The 15,511-nt window shown below is 30.7% G+C and overlaps 2 protein-coding genes across 2 annotated transcripts; both read left to right on the forward strand.

Moving 5' to 3' along the window:
- The first annotated feature begins 250 nt into the window (after nucleotides 1-250).
- On the forward strand, nucleotides 251-9,936 carry LOC139506913 (uncharacterized). The gene is made up of 10 exons (XM_071295580.1): nucleotides 251-474; nucleotides 905-1,273; nucleotides 5,078-5,213; nucleotides 5,945-6,021; nucleotides 6,428-6,512; nucleotides 6,981-7,103; nucleotides 7,567-7,711; nucleotides 8,045-8,174; nucleotides 8,703-8,775; nucleotides 9,799-9,936. Exons 2-7 carry the CDS (start codon nucleotides 959-961, stop codon nucleotides 7,605-7,607), a joined length of 777 nt encoding a protein of 258 aa, XP_071151681.1. The 5' UTR covers nucleotides 251-474; nucleotides 905-958; the 3' UTR covers nucleotides 7,608-7,711; nucleotides 8,045-8,174; nucleotides 8,703-8,775; nucleotides 9,799-9,936.
- LOC139506914 (cadherin-like and PC-esterase domain-containing protein 1) lies at nucleotides 7,631-15,373 on the forward strand (the record flags this gene model as incomplete). The annotated part of the gene is given in 9 exon segments (XM_071295581.1): nucleotides 7,631-7,711; nucleotides 9,799-9,936; nucleotides 10,694-10,792; nucleotides 11,503-11,723; nucleotides 12,013-12,077; nucleotides 12,446-12,629; nucleotides 13,261-13,432; nucleotides 14,365-14,497; nucleotides 15,017-15,373. Coding segments are annotated over 9 exon segments (1,206 nt in total).
- Between the last annotated feature and the right edge of the window lie 138 nt (nucleotides 15,374-15,511).

Below are 15,511 nucleotides of genomic sequence, written 5' to 3' on the forward strand. Positions count from 1 at the left end.
TTATATCTTAACAGTAGGGGACATCACTAGACATTATGTCACACTCGTCCTTGTTTATTTCACCTTTTGTCACTAAATAGCTAAGTAATAATTGTTATTTTCATGGTTTATTTGATAATCATTGACCATGAAACCTTTTATCTCTAGTAATGATAGAGCATGGTCTGTCTAAGTGAAAGTCTTGATAAAAATTCTGCAGTTGCAGATAGGATTAGTTAACAAACAGATGGATTGTCAAGGTTTTGTGGGTTGATATTAAACAGATATTTTTGAGAAAATGATATACTTTTTATCTTAATTGATGGTGAAAGCTGTGAGGACATGATTTTGCTAACTAAATGCATGTTATGTAATAGAGCTGTCAAATGATGTTTATTTTTTGTGTCTTTTTATATTCAGCTGTTGTATCATTTAATGAAATTGTTAGAAAATATTGTGAAGAATCTTGCAGGAGGATTTTAATATTCAATTTTGGTAAGACATCTTTAAGAGGAATATATATTATTACTTTATCAAAATTAATGTTATAATTAATTATTTTGATACCATAGGTTTAAAGAAGGTACTTTTCATGATCATGAGTGAAATTGCTTATAATTAATTGGGCATTTTTTTTTTAAATCAACTACTTTATGTATGTGCATAGGATGCATTATTAGGAGAAAGTATGCTTACATTACTTAATTGTCCTATTAAAGGACATTTTTATGCTCAGCCATAACATTATCCTTTTCATTATACAAATTGTCATTATAATTAGACTAAGTATAAAATTGTTATATATCAACTTAAATGATCTGTTTTTATCATCTCCTAAATTAGCATATATCATGTATATATAATTCTATAAAATTGGATATAAAAGTACATTAATACATAAATTATATAAAAAATTATCTTGTAGATATTGTCCTTGGAATGATTACATGTATGTAGGAATAGAAAGTGATGTTGAACAATGTCTGCCTGTCTGTCAAAAAGTACTTTGCGTCAGACATTTCTATGGATGATAGTGGTAGCCTGTTTATCTTCACTGGTAACCTACCATATAGGACTATTACTACCATGGGTAGAAATGAACCAGGCTTCAGATCAGGTCCAGCAGCATGTCAGAATGAACCGTATGTTGATGAAAGAAGTTAATTCAAAAGAGACTTCTGGCATTGATGATACAATATACGAAAGAGATGGCAGGCAAAATTCCTTGAGGAAGTTATCTGTCAATCAGCAACACAATACTCAGAGCTCCACTATACTGGCCAAGTTAAGACAAGTAAGTACTGGTATTCATTTGTCTGCTCACAGTTCTCTGATTGCCAAAATGCTATGCAATATGAGATAAGTATGTACTCATGTGTTTGATAACCGTGAAAGTATTTGTAGCTCACTGTACATTAAAGAGGGGGGACAGGACCTTTTTTGGGACGTCGGGATCATGTGTTTTGAGCTCTGGATTTTGGGATTGATCATTTCAGGATCTGGGGATTCCCCCCACCCCCCCCCCCCTCCTTTTTACCCCTTTTAAAGTATTGTAGCTAGATAACAGCTCAAATTCTTTGACATTTTGTCTTGCCAGGTCGTTTTATTGCTTATACTTCATAGTATAGGTTTTGCTCATTGTTAAAGTCCGTACAGTTACATATAGTTACTAATTCATTCACATCCTATGGTCTATGGTGGATAGTTTTCTCATTGGCAAATGACAGGCATTAACTATATTTTAAATTATATTTTATAAAGGAATAAATAGTTCAATTCAGTTTTTTTTTTATTGGATGCAAAAATAAAGAAAACAAGATTTCCCAAAGATAAATCCTATTCAACTTTAGTATTTTTGTATGATGAGGGAGCCATCTTTCAACAATCCACCTTTTCACAGATAATTTAGTAAATTGGTATCATTTGTTTAGTAAATATAAGACTATGCTTTTGAAATTGAACAGATAAGCAAGCGCCTGGAAAAAATCTTTTTTTCTACAGATTGACACATACAAAATGTTTAAATCTTGAATACTTTGCTTTTGATGTTGAGAAAACGTGGTACATATGTTTGTGCCAAATAAAGACCAATCTGTCTTATTGATATACAAAACAGAATTGATTTTAATGTATGATTGATGATTTAAAGTATCAGGGGAATTTATCTAAAAAATCTCTTTTCATTGCTTAATATCACTAAACATTAAATTCCTTAAAGTCATTCTGCCATTTGAAACATTACAACTGTGTTAAATATAAGACTGCAGAAAAGAATTAAGCTGGATGGTTTTATTTGTTTCCCAATACTGGATTGAGGGGGGTTGGGGGGGGGGGCAAAAATTGTAAAATATCATGTCTATTCCAAAAAAAATAATTATCAGGAATTATCCCCTACCCCTCTTTTAAAAATCCTGGATCTCCCACTGGGTTCCTGCCACAAGAAGAATAAATATAGCTTGATAAATTACTCTTCAGAATACACATGTTCTAAACAGTATAATTGGTATATAATTGGTTTATTTAGCTGATGATTTCTGATAACATAGATAAGTGGATTGATGATGTGTGACAAACTTATCTGATTTGTATAGATTATTATCATATTACTGCTTTGTATTATATAAACTGTATACAAGGATATTTTAGTTGTTTATACTAGGCAAGTTCTGGTGATGAAAACTATCTGTTACATTAAATTGTCTTGTGTAAGCATATTACAAGAAGTATAGCTGTTAATTCGAAGCACTACTCTTAAATTGAAATTACAGGGGCAGATCCAGCCATTTTCAAAAGGGGGTGGGGGGTTCCCAACCCAGGACAAATGAGGGTTCCAACTATATGTCCCCATTCAAATGCATTGATCGTCCAAAAAAGAGGGGTTCTAACCCTCGGCCCCCCTTTTGGATCCACCACTGAATTAGTACTGCTCCTTGTAAAATGGTTGACAAAAAAGACCTAATAGGGTTAGGTCTGACCTATTTCATGCAGAATGCTGACTTCAAAGATATAAAGAAAACAACCAATATGAATAAAAACTGTTAAGACAGGAACATTATCATATAAATAGGTTAAACTAGGCTATACTAAACAATCTCCCTTTTTAATTAAATCCTTGGACAAACTAAATGTACTTGAATAAATATACAATAAACAATTTACAAAAGTGTGATCTTTGGTAGGAGTAATGATATTCAAGGTCTCTAGTGGCCAATTTTTGGTGAAGTAAAAATATTAACTCGTGAATAGATTTCATAAATATATTTAGAAAAAGCTTAATTATTTAGAAAGACTTATGCTATCTTGATCTTAGCAGGCAATGTTGAAAATGTCTTTTTAGTGGTGTTTCTTTGGGTTTTATGATGTTTTGCCATAATCTGTCATAATGTACAAGGAAGAAAACCAGTGATAAGAGAGGTGCACATCTTGTCCCAAAGGAATTCTATGTTTATTCTATACCTTTTACCATTGAAGTCAGTACATATTACTACTGGTTATCTAGATGGCATATGTTTTAGAAGACTATAATTGGTTAAATTGTCAATGAAATGTAGTAGTACTACATAAATCAATATCAGTACCATATAAACTGATGTAGGTATATCAACAGGTGCTTGTTTTCTTGTGTTATTTATTACAGTTGATGAATACATATGTTAGATTTAATTACTACCTGCTTCCAGATAATTTATACATGTCACTATGTTTGTCTACAGGGGGAGATAATCAATTAATCTAAGTGACCCTGCTTCTTGTTTTTATGTTTTGACCTTGGGGGGAACTGTAGTAGACCATTTATCTCTATTACAACTCATAAACAAAACATTTTCACTTACATATAAATAATAAAATTTAGGGACTTTTTTTAACAGCTGTAAAAAGTCAATTGTCGTTTCTCTGTTAACTGTGGTGTGAAATCTGATATGCTTTTATTTTAACCCCTTGGAGCATGTTTTTATGTTGCGGTCTCATTGACCTATACCCCACATCTCCTTTTTTATGAGACTAAAAGTCATGTAAACTTGTCTTTTTTAGTGTAAAGCAGTTAAAAATAATGACATCTTCTTTTATAGCAATGTATTTGTTAATGGAGTTGAGAGGGAAAAGATAAGGCCTTGACTTTAAATAATAATGTGGGTCCAGTGGTAATCTCACAACATGTAATTAGTCTACATTTAACCCTGAGGATGCGTTAGGTCTGGTTTAAGAATTTTTGTCAGATGTTCAGGTGCAGACTCCTTGGCGGGCAAGTGGGTGGCTACCAAACAGTTTCGTCTCTTGTGGAGAGTTGTCTCATTGGCAATCATATGACATCTTCTTTTTTTTTATTATATCAGTTCGTTTACATGAAAACGCTTTGACAAAATCTTTTCAAAATTTATATATGCTTTGTCCTGTGATTAAACGATGGTCAAGTTCAATTTCAAGAATTTAGCTTTTCTTGTGTTGAGTCGTAGACCTTTCAGTTATTTTTATGTTTATTTATTTTTATATTGAGTTATTTCCCTTTGAACAGGGAAACAACATTCATAAGTAAATCAACTTTTGTTAGATTACATAAAATATTAATCCTTGGGGTTCTTTGATATGCTGATGTACTTAAGATTTTGGATAATGGATCATAAGAGGTAAATGTCCAATTTCAAGTTTTTAGTTCTTTGTCACATTCATTTTGTGTCTCAAACCTATATGATGTGTCAAATATTCAATCACAATCCAAATTCAGAGTTGTTGTAAGCTTTAATGTTGTGTCCATACGTGCTCAACTGTTCAGGGTTTGACCTCTGTATGAAAATCCAGTTTGCTGTCAATCTGACAGCCTGACTTCTATAGTTTCTAAATTAATTTTAACATAATATCTATAGTTGGATATATCAACTAATGTCAATGCTCTCTGAGGTTGGGACCTTGACCTCCAATTCAGAATCAATTACACATGCTAATCAGTGAGTTAACTCTTGATGATAATGATGATTCAATTAATTTATGCAATGATCTTTACCATAATAATAGAAGTCCAATTGCTGTATTGGTTTTAATTGTAGATTTCAAGCTCCATGTATTTATACTAATTATCAAATTATGAATATCTCTTTTCCAGATTGAAAGCAGACTACAGAGTATATCAGCATACAGAACTGTGCTGACATTAGGTCTGACTAAAAACCAAACACAAGTTATAAAGGATGTGTTCTCTAAACATAATTATACAGTGTTTACAAAAGATGAAACTACCGGTATGTTATATAAAGGTTATATTTATTTCTAATATCCAATGATAATTAATTCAATTAAATATAACTTTTCATCGTTCAAATTGCTGGAATGACTCAATCATCAGGTAACAGCTTTAGTTTGAATCATTTCATAACTAATGTGAAAAAGGATGTTGGAAACAGGGCTATCCACTTAATGTCTTGTGATATTCCAAAAAGTAACAGAGAAAGATTAAGTAAAAATTAGTAGCAAGTCATCTCCTTGTTTTCATGATAAAGCAGTTCTAAAAACCTAATAAAAATGATGTATTATATAAAAATGAGTTGGTATGACTGCCAATGACCAGACCAAGAACAAAGTCTATTTTATTACCCTATCTACAACAGTTCCCTAATACTCTTGAAAGCCTATCATGAATACAGCAAGCATATAACACACACAAACAGCAGTTGACTATGAAGTTGAGGTAACATAAACTTCAAACATAGTACATATAGATATAGGAAGATGTGGTGTGAGTGCCAATGAGACAACTCTCCATCCAAATAACAACTTATAGAAAGTAAACCATTATAGGTCAATGTACGGCCTTCAACACGGAGCCTTGGCTATGTTCATTATGATGTTAAATATATAATTATTTGCTAAATTAATAGATTGACCCCTATTTCATGGTTCACTGAAAATTAAAACATGATAAGATGATCTTTATATGAAATATTAAATAGTGTATTCGATATTTGTTTTCTAGATACAAAAGGAAACTGGTCTGTCATATGGACTGCAAGTAAAACCGATATAGAAAATAGAAATGATGCCTTTACCAAGGTAAGGAAAAGAATTTAAAGAAACAGTACTAGATATCTTTGCCCTCTTGGTGTTCATGTTTTTTTACCAGCATTCAGATACTTTACTTGTATGATAGGCTGACTTAACCCATATACCACGACTCTTCAAAAGAGTCTTACAAAAAAATGTTTGCCTACTCATTTCCAAAAGAATTTTTTAGTAAGTTGTAATCATAGAAAATTGTCATGAAGACATTTCTACTTTCAAAGATATACAGTCAAATACAAGAATGGTAAATATCAGGTTTCAAAGCTTTTATCAATACCATTGTATGAGCACTATTAAGTTGGTGGTAACTATTTTGGCAATTTTGTTCTATCGCAAAAATAAGCAAAAATTTACACCCAGCAAAAATAACCCGCTATACAGTATTATTATCTTTCAGTACAACCACATACCAGTCCTACATCAAGTTATGGAACAGCCAGAATATATCTGTTACCTACATACAGTCTATAGTAAAATTACAGGTATTTATAATTTATGTAGAAAATTAAAAAAAGAATAAAATATTAGTTCTCAAAATTAGGATGCCAAAAACACTCAAAATAAGAATGTAAAAAAACACTCAAAATTAGGATGCTGAAAAACACTCAAAATTAGGATGCTGAAAAAACACTCAAAATTAGGATGCTAAAAAGAAATTGTAACTATGCTATTATATGCTGGAAGCTAAACTCATCTTTTAAGCTCAAAGATAAAGAGTTAACAAGTTAATATAATGTCAACTAAATTCAATTATACTGAAGTCCATGATGCTTGAAAGTTAGCCTGTTTAATTGTCTCTAAATGAAATGAGTATTTCAGCACAAAATCTTTAAACATATTTTTTGCATGAAAATAGAAGATTTGGTATTGTGTAAAAAATATATATAAGACACACAAAAGAGCAAAAGTTTCGACAAGGTTCGTTCTAATTAAAGATAATTGTATTGCAGAGAGTCATAATGCAACATGCTATGACAAACTACCAGCATTAGAAAAGAAAAGTCTAGCTATATATTGTATGATGAAAAGAAAGGAATTCAGACCAAACATGGAACAGATGCAAGAGATATTAGGTGGGTTTAAATCACCATTTCTGAAACTAATACAGTCTGGGTAATAGTTTCAAAAGCATACATCAAAATGTTGCGATTGATTTCCAAATTTTCAACTTAAAAAATAATGAAATTAAACACATAATGTGATCGTATTTTTATGAACAATGAAATACCCCAAAGTCCTTCAGATTCTGAAATGGCAATTTAAGTGGATTTACTTTTTTAAGTGGATATCATGTTTTAAAATAAACTTAGAAAAGAGATGTTGTGTTTACCAGACAGCAACCCAATAACTTAAAAACAAACTTCCAGAAGTCAACATATGGGTCACTTAATCTAAGATTTTATTCTTTATAAAAATGAGTTAATGTCTTAATGACATCATATTTTCTTACATTGCTTTGGCTTTTGGATTAGCAGAGGGTAGACATCTACATTGTTTGACACATCTTAACAGTATTGGATTTATTGTTTTTTTCAGATACAATGGTAGACTATGGCACAGCGAGAGCAGTTTATTAAGGAAGAATGGTACTATCATCCATATGAAACTAAATGTATATGTGGCAGCCATGTTTCCTGTCAGACTTTACATCTACTCTGGAAAAGAACTGGAAGAAATGAAGGTATGTTACTTTTTATATATGGAACTACTAGACATGTTTCAGGTTTTCTTCATAAAATGTTGAATTTCTATTATCATCAGTTCTTCATACTTGCTCCTAATCAAATGTTAACATATTAATACATTATTCAAATTTGCATTGTATGAAAAATCAAGGGAGATAAAAAAAAAATTGACAGAGGCAGGGGAGATAATTTGCCAAACTGTGTTTAGACACTTTATAAAATGTTGGAATATCAGTCCTTGGACCATTAATCAAAAAATATTTTGGGGCACACTGTATTAGCTTTCATTAAGATTTCTGAATTATTGATATTTGACATGATATTTTTAGACATACATATCAGATAGTTTTGGTGAAACATTAGAGGCCATTTGGTGGACAAACCTGAAGCGGTCTGTGTTTTAAGTTTATTTACATCAGAGAATTTAGCATTGAAACTGAATCTACAGTACAATTACATGTAAGTTGTTGAGTGAAAATTTTGTCAATTTGAGTTGTGGGTTGGTTGTTAAGGTTTGTTCTTTATTTTTATAAAAGCAAAACTATGTTCAACATAAGGGGAATGCAAAAAGTGATGCATGATACAATTTTAAACTATTTAATTACAAGTGACTTGTTTTGTTTTGAAAATGATAAAACATATCTCATGTACTAAAGATCAACTAGATCTAATGTTTTAAATTTTTGAAATCTTACTTAACATAACTCTACAGAAATCACCATATACATGCATTAATTTTTAATGTAATTGTGCCAAACAATAAAAGGATGGCTTAAAGAAATACACTTACTGATCGACACAGTAATTCATTACTTTGATTTTTCAACATCACTTTAAATTAATTTTCAGATTTGTCATAATCTTTCAAATTTGTCAATTTAACACCTTAGTTTTTTTGGCATAATGATATAAAATATGGTATGATATAATTATATCTTCTCTTTTGAAATTTGTAAATTAGCAATTTCTTTGACTTCTTTATTATAGATATAACCAGTATACACAGTTGTTACAGTACCATGTGATCTTCACATCAAATTTCCAACCAATCATATTGAAGGTTGTTAAAGTTTTTGAAAGCACAGAACTATATAAGTCTATGAATTCTTATAAGTCAGATAGAGAATAATGTTTATTTTGAAATTTAATAACTTCTTAAGGTGGTACCCAACACTTTCACTAAATTAATTTGGTTCGCTTAATTTTCATATAACTTTGTCAAAGTATTAACTTTTATCCTTAAACAAAAATATAAAAATTTCAAAAAAGTTTTAACCAAATGTTTTCTTAGAAATATTACACTGGTTATATAGCTGTTTGACAAACACCTATTTTGATCATTGAGAAGCTTAATATTCCTTTTACAACACAACATAATTAAGACGTTTAGCTGACTTTACAGAGTTATCTCCTGTAGTGATAGGTACCACCTTAATGGAGTAAAAGGAATTGTTTGATAACTGTAAATACTGCTTATTATGGTTATTTATAAATGCGTACATAATATATTTAAAAATCTTTTATTGCAGCAAAACAATGATCAATGTTAACACTGTTAAGACCAAATCTACAAGAAAATATAGTTCAACAACCACAACACTTAAATATATGGCAAACAATATAAGAAATTAATCATAAATAGTATAGAATTAGGAGATATTGTATGTTTGCCAATTAGAATAAAATTGAGAATGAAATGGGGAATGTGCCAAAGAAACAACAACCCGACCATAGAAAAAACAACAGCAGAAGGTCACCAACAGGTCTTCAATGAAGCGAAAAATTCCCGCACCCGGAGGCGTCCTTCAGCTGGCCCTAAACAAATATATACTAGTTCAGTGATAATGAATGCCATACTAATTTCCAAATTGTACACAAGAAACTAAAATTAAAATATACAAGACTAACAAAGGCAGAGGCTCCTGACTTGGGACAGGCGCAAAAATGCGGCGGGGTTAAACATGTTTGTGAGATCTCAACCCTCCCCCTATACCTCTAGCCAATGTAGAGAAAACTATATATAGTAAATAAAAAAATATATATATTCTTATATAAATACATCTATGTTTTAATTTCTTTTCAGATGAAACCATTAACACAGAGTGAAAGTTTTGACATAGTAAAAGATACTGTTTCTCTAATGATTACCAAGGAAACAGTTTCAATGGAAGTAGCTGTAGCTCTCGGTGAAAGTAGCAGTGATATTATACTGGATCAGAAGGTATATTATTGATTTTCCTGAATCAAAAATTGAATGATATAGTCAGCTAATTTGGCAGTTGAGATCTAACACCTTAAAAACTGGAATGGCTGAGATTTACAGATGCCTGAAATTGTAGAAAAACATATTTAAGAAATTAATATACCTTTAATTCTTCAAATCATAGTTATCTCCCCTTAAATAGATCCAAATTGTGCATACAAGTCTACAGGATAATATGAACTGGATAAAACACTTCAGGTGGTACCCAACACTTTAACTAAAATTAATTTGGCTCGTTTAATTTTCTTAAAATTTTGACAAAGTATTTACTTTGACCCTTTTTACAAAAATATAAAAATTTCAAAATATTTGAACCAACCGTTTTATCAGAAAAATTACACTGGTTATATAGCAGTTTGACAAACACTTATTTTGATCATTGAAAAGCTTAATAGTTCCTTAACAACACAACGTAATTAAAACGTTTAGATGATTTTACAGAGTTATCTCCCTGTAGTGTTAGGTACCACCTTAAATTTGTGTTACACCAATACTCACAAAATCTACTAAAACTATTATCCCAGGAATATCAATAAATCTTATTTTCTAAAATGTCATTCTAACACATGATAAGATTTAATTGGTTCAATGTTTGATAGAATTTTCAAAACCTCTTTTACTATGACTTTTGATTTCTTTAAGATTTACAAACATTCAGATCAAAAAAGGAAAATATAACAAATCTGTTTATTACTTGTATATATTTCTTTTACAGAAATGCAGAAATGGTTTTGGTGTTTGTTTACTGGAATCTGACCTGATTTATCTTCTTAATAGTGCAAAAGAGAGTAAATCATTAGGAAATTTTATCAAGGTAACAGTCTTTAAATTAAAAAAAGTTACCTTTTGTGAGATGAATATGCAAACATTGATGAGGATACTGACTTTGTATTCGCTATAAAGTTAACACCATGACAATTTAGCATTTTGATCTATGGACAATGAATTTTTAACCTCTAGGGGACTTTGTATTGCATTCCATTCTCTCAGACTGCTTGTTGATTAATGATAAAATTGAGAATGGAAATGGGGAGTGTGCCAAAGAGACAACAACCCGACCATAGAGCAGACAACAGCAGAAGGTCACCAACAGGTCTTCAATGCAACGAGAAATTCCTTCAGTTGGCCCTAAACAAATATATACTAGTTCAGTGATAATGAACGCCATACTTAACTCCAAATTGTACACAAGAAACTAAAAGTTAAAATAATACAAGACTAACAAAGGCCAGAGGCTCCCGAATTTGTTTCTGTAAATCAACTTATTCTTGTGAATTTGACGAGTAGAAACATAACCTAAATATAAATAATTGCCAAAATGTAAAACCACAATCTTTTCTTATCTAACTACATCAGGTAAATTTGAAAATCCCGCAATGAAATCATCGTGAAGTGGTCAAGAAACGACAAAAACCTGAAATAAAGTATCCCTAAAATAAGTTGGTTTACAGTATCTCTTTGTTATCCTCAATCTTTGCTGGACAAAATGGAACAAGTTGAATGAAATATTATTTTTGATTTCAGATATATCCTTCATTGTCAGATGACTATACAATAGATATAACCAAACTCCAGCAGATCTGGATGAATGATAGATCTCTACAGACACTTAATCAACAGATAAAGAAACATCATATCCCAGAATTCCATTCTACAGCAGATGTTCATTCTCTCCTTCATCAAGTGGAGAGTCACTTATCTACAGAAGTGGATTATGTTGAGGAAGATTTACTCAGATCAAAATTGTAAGTATATTTAGTAAAATATATTGCAAATATTAGTTTTCTGTAATTTCAACCCATCATGTATTGTATCTGATATCTAACTTCTGCCCAGATTTTTTCCATTATGTCTTTACAATCTGATTTTGATTGGTAAGTGTATGATGTTGAGTTACAGATCAAATTCATATTTCCTTCCAATGACCCTCTTTTTTTAAAGAATTTCTGTCCTCTGACTTTAAGAATAATTTCTTTGAAAGAAGATTTAAAAAAAGTGCTTTAATCAAAGGTTTGAAAATAAATATATTTACAGGGTTCCACACTCAAATTTCCGCAGACATCTAAAAAGTAGTGATCAGAAGGACTACATATTATCTGGTAAGTAAAATATCAATAGATAACAAAATATGTGGGATACATATTAATTAGATCTCAAAATAAAAAGAGAAGACAAACAAAGGTCATTGTCATTCTTTCAAGGTAAAATAAAACCAAGATTTAAACATCACTATTGCTTAAAGCTTACAAAGAACTATAGAAAACTTTTCCATCTACAAAAGTATTCTATCCAAGACATAATCAAATCATTCTTATGATGTAATTATGTTATATAGTTATGTTATTAAACACATGTGATATATGCAAAAATAGCAAAATGGATTGGACACAGGTTATAACAACATTAGACATGTCCAAGAGAATAAGTTCTATATGTGATGTATTGAATTATCATATTTCCATTACAGATGAAGAAGGTGCAACATTACTAAGCCATCTGGAGGTTTATCCTACAATTGACCTTCAACTTGACCCATACAAGATGAATTATAACATAACAGTGAACTATGACATCATAATGTTACATTTTGATGTCAGAACTAAAGACAGTAAAACTGAAGCTAGATTTGAAAATATTAGTGGTTTAGTCAGGTAATTAGTCACATATTCTAGAAGAACCAAGTTAAGTTTAGAAATGTTTTCAGAATATTTTTGGTGCTCAAATTTTGTGGTATGATTGCCAATGAGACAACTATCCGACAGAGTTCAAATGAAGTGGATATAAGCAACTATAGGTCACTATAAAACAATATGCAATATCCATACTGCATAGTCATGAAGGCCTAAACTGACAAAATTATTCAAACAAAAAATCCAACAGCCTATTTCATAACAAAACAATAAACAAAAAGTAAATCTGACACATACAAATTATATTAGCAACCAAAATTTCCACCAGATTCAGATGGTCGCTCATTTATTGTAGAAATTTAAAATTACAAAAATTTTGCTTATTAGGATGTTATATGGAAACATAAAATATAGATGATAGCTATGACACAGAAAAGTTTGCCTTTTGATGCTCTTCAGTAGGAAAGAGTTCCACAAAATTTTGCTGTATTGAGTTTCTAGAAATGTCCTATTTGAATATATATAGTTAGCAATTAAGCAAGAATAGCTTACACTGCTTTATAAAATTATTTGTTTGTGATAAACACACATTTTATTTTGTTTTCTTTCTCTCTTCATATTCTGACAAATATATTTTTTCTTTTTATTGTAGAAAAAGTAACTTCACAATAGGACTGGGAGACAATTCAATCAAGATACATGTAGTGGATATTAGTAAAAGACAACCAGTTATAATAAATACCTACACATTCAATGTCTATAGAAAATATGGAGGACAGACAGGCATTTCTAGTACTGTACTGAAAACATGTGTTCTTAAACAGGTAAATTATACACAGTCCTGTACTGAAAACATGAGTTCTTAAACAGGTAAATTATACAGTCCTGTACTGAAAACATGTGTTCTGAAACAGGTAATTTATACAGTCCTGTACTGAAAACATGTGTTCTGAAACAGGTAATTTATACAGTCCTGTACTGAAAACATGTGTTCTGAAACAGGTAATTTATACAGTCCTGTACTGAAAACATGTGTTCTTAAACAGGTAAATTATACACTGTAGGACATACATAGTACTGTACTGAAAACCTGTGTTCTCAAACATGTTAATTACAGGGCATTTTAATAACTGTACTGAAAACATGTTTTAAACAGGTATACAGGGCAGGGCATATACAGTTTATTGCCAAAAAACTAAACTGTTAGGCTACATGTCCCTTATAGTAAGCTATAAAAGGCTGTGACATAGACAAAAGTTAGAACAATGGAAATGAGGAAAACAAATTAACTGATTGTATACAAACAATGAATGAAAAACAAATAAGAAAGACAGCATAAACAACAATAACCACTTGGTACAAGCACATACAGAATGTGGTGGGATTTAACATGTTGCCAGCACTCAAACCTGCCTGCTGGGTCAGTGGTGCAAAGACAGAACATGAGAACATAAAAAAATGTAGACTGATTGTTAGACCTTGATTGAAAAGAAATATCAGTCCCCAAAACTAATATCATCTATTAGGCATATATAGTATTGTATTAATTTGAGAGATTATATTTTGCCATAAAATTTTTTATTTCATTGAAAAAAAAACAGTTTCCAGAGATCTCTTATTCATAGAATTTTAGTAATTAAAGTTAGAAATATTAATCAGGCATTCAAATATCATTGTTCTAAGTTGCCAATTGAAGGAGAATCTCTTTACAATTTGTTATCCAATGTATTTTTAATGGCTCTAATTTAAATTATAGGATTGTACACTGAAGTTTTTGCCTGATCAAAGCTGTGGATTACAACCATCAGCTCAGTATACAACATGGAACCAGTTTATTTTAGAGTCAAACAAGAAACCATATTGTTACAATTATCAAGATTCTTTAGATGGTAGGTATTACTTTTTAATGGTTAACTGTTGACAGAAACCAACACCGTAAATATAATAGATACAAGAAGATGTGGTATGAGTTCCAAAGAGACAAACTCTCCATCCAAGTCACAATTTGTAAAAGTAAACAATTAACAGGTCCAAGTACAATCTTCAACATGAAACCTTTGCTCAAACAGAACGGCAAGTTATAAAGGGCCCCAAAAATGACAAGTGTAAAACCATTCAAAATGAGGAAAACCAACTGTCTAATCTATATGAAAAACTAGAAACAAGAAACACTTATGAACCTATCTTTTGACTTGACTACTGAGTGATGTAGAAGATCTACAAAAATACTTGTTAGGTTGATAAATAAAAAATTCTTCTCTATTTAGATGAAAGTTATTGGCTGCAGGTAAAAATTATTGTAAAGTTACAAATATTTCTGAAGTATTGAAAAATTACATTCTTTATTGAAATAATGGTACAATCAGAATTTTATTGTCAAACTTTCTGACTATAATTAACATTTGCAGCTGACTGGAAAGTTCCATGTTATTCATGTGCAGATAGAGAAGTTGCTATTGGCAACAAGCAAGATGGCAGCCATCATCATGTCAGCACAGGAAACATAGCATTACAGAAGTGAAGAAATGTTTTGTTGGAAAGAAATTTTTATTTATTGGGGATTCTACAAATCGTGGTATCATGCACTATATTTTAGAAAAAATAAATGGAACTTTGTATGACTGGGATAAAACACATGATCTAAAATTTTACACAAGTGTTAACAATCAGCAGACATTAATGAGTTTTGCATATTATCCACAATTCTGGTTGCCTAACAACCATAGACCAGGATTTGATAAAGCTGTCTATCAACTTATTAAATGGTATGTAAAAAGAATATATTATTTTATATTTCGTAATTGACCTTCAAACTTTTATTCTTTACTGATATTTAATTGTTCACAGAAACTACCTTTGATATCTTTTAATCACCTTGACAGAAAAAAAAATAGAGTTATCTC

This window comes from Mytilus edulis, unplaced genomic scaffold (assembly GCF_963676685.1).
Source record: "Mytilus edulis unplaced genomic scaffold, xbMytEdul2.2 SCAFFOLD_2100, whole genome shotgun sequence".
NCBI classification, from domain to species: domain Eukaryota; kingdom Metazoa; phylum Mollusca; class Bivalvia; order Mytilida; family Mytilidae; genus Mytilus; species Mytilus edulis.

Coding starts and splice junctions, on each gene's coding strand:
- LOC139506913 (XM_071295580.1), top strand. CDS start 959: ATGTCTGCCTGTCTGTCAAAAAGTACTTTGCGTCAGACATTTCTATGG. Junction 6,513..6,980: donor AGTCTATAGTAAAATTACAG/GTATTTATAATT, acceptor ATTGTATTGCAG/AGAGTCATAATGCAACATGC. Junction 7,104..7,566: donor ACAGATGCAAGAGATATTAG/GTGGGTTTAAAT, acceptor TGTTTTTTTCAG/ATACAATGGTAGACTATGGC.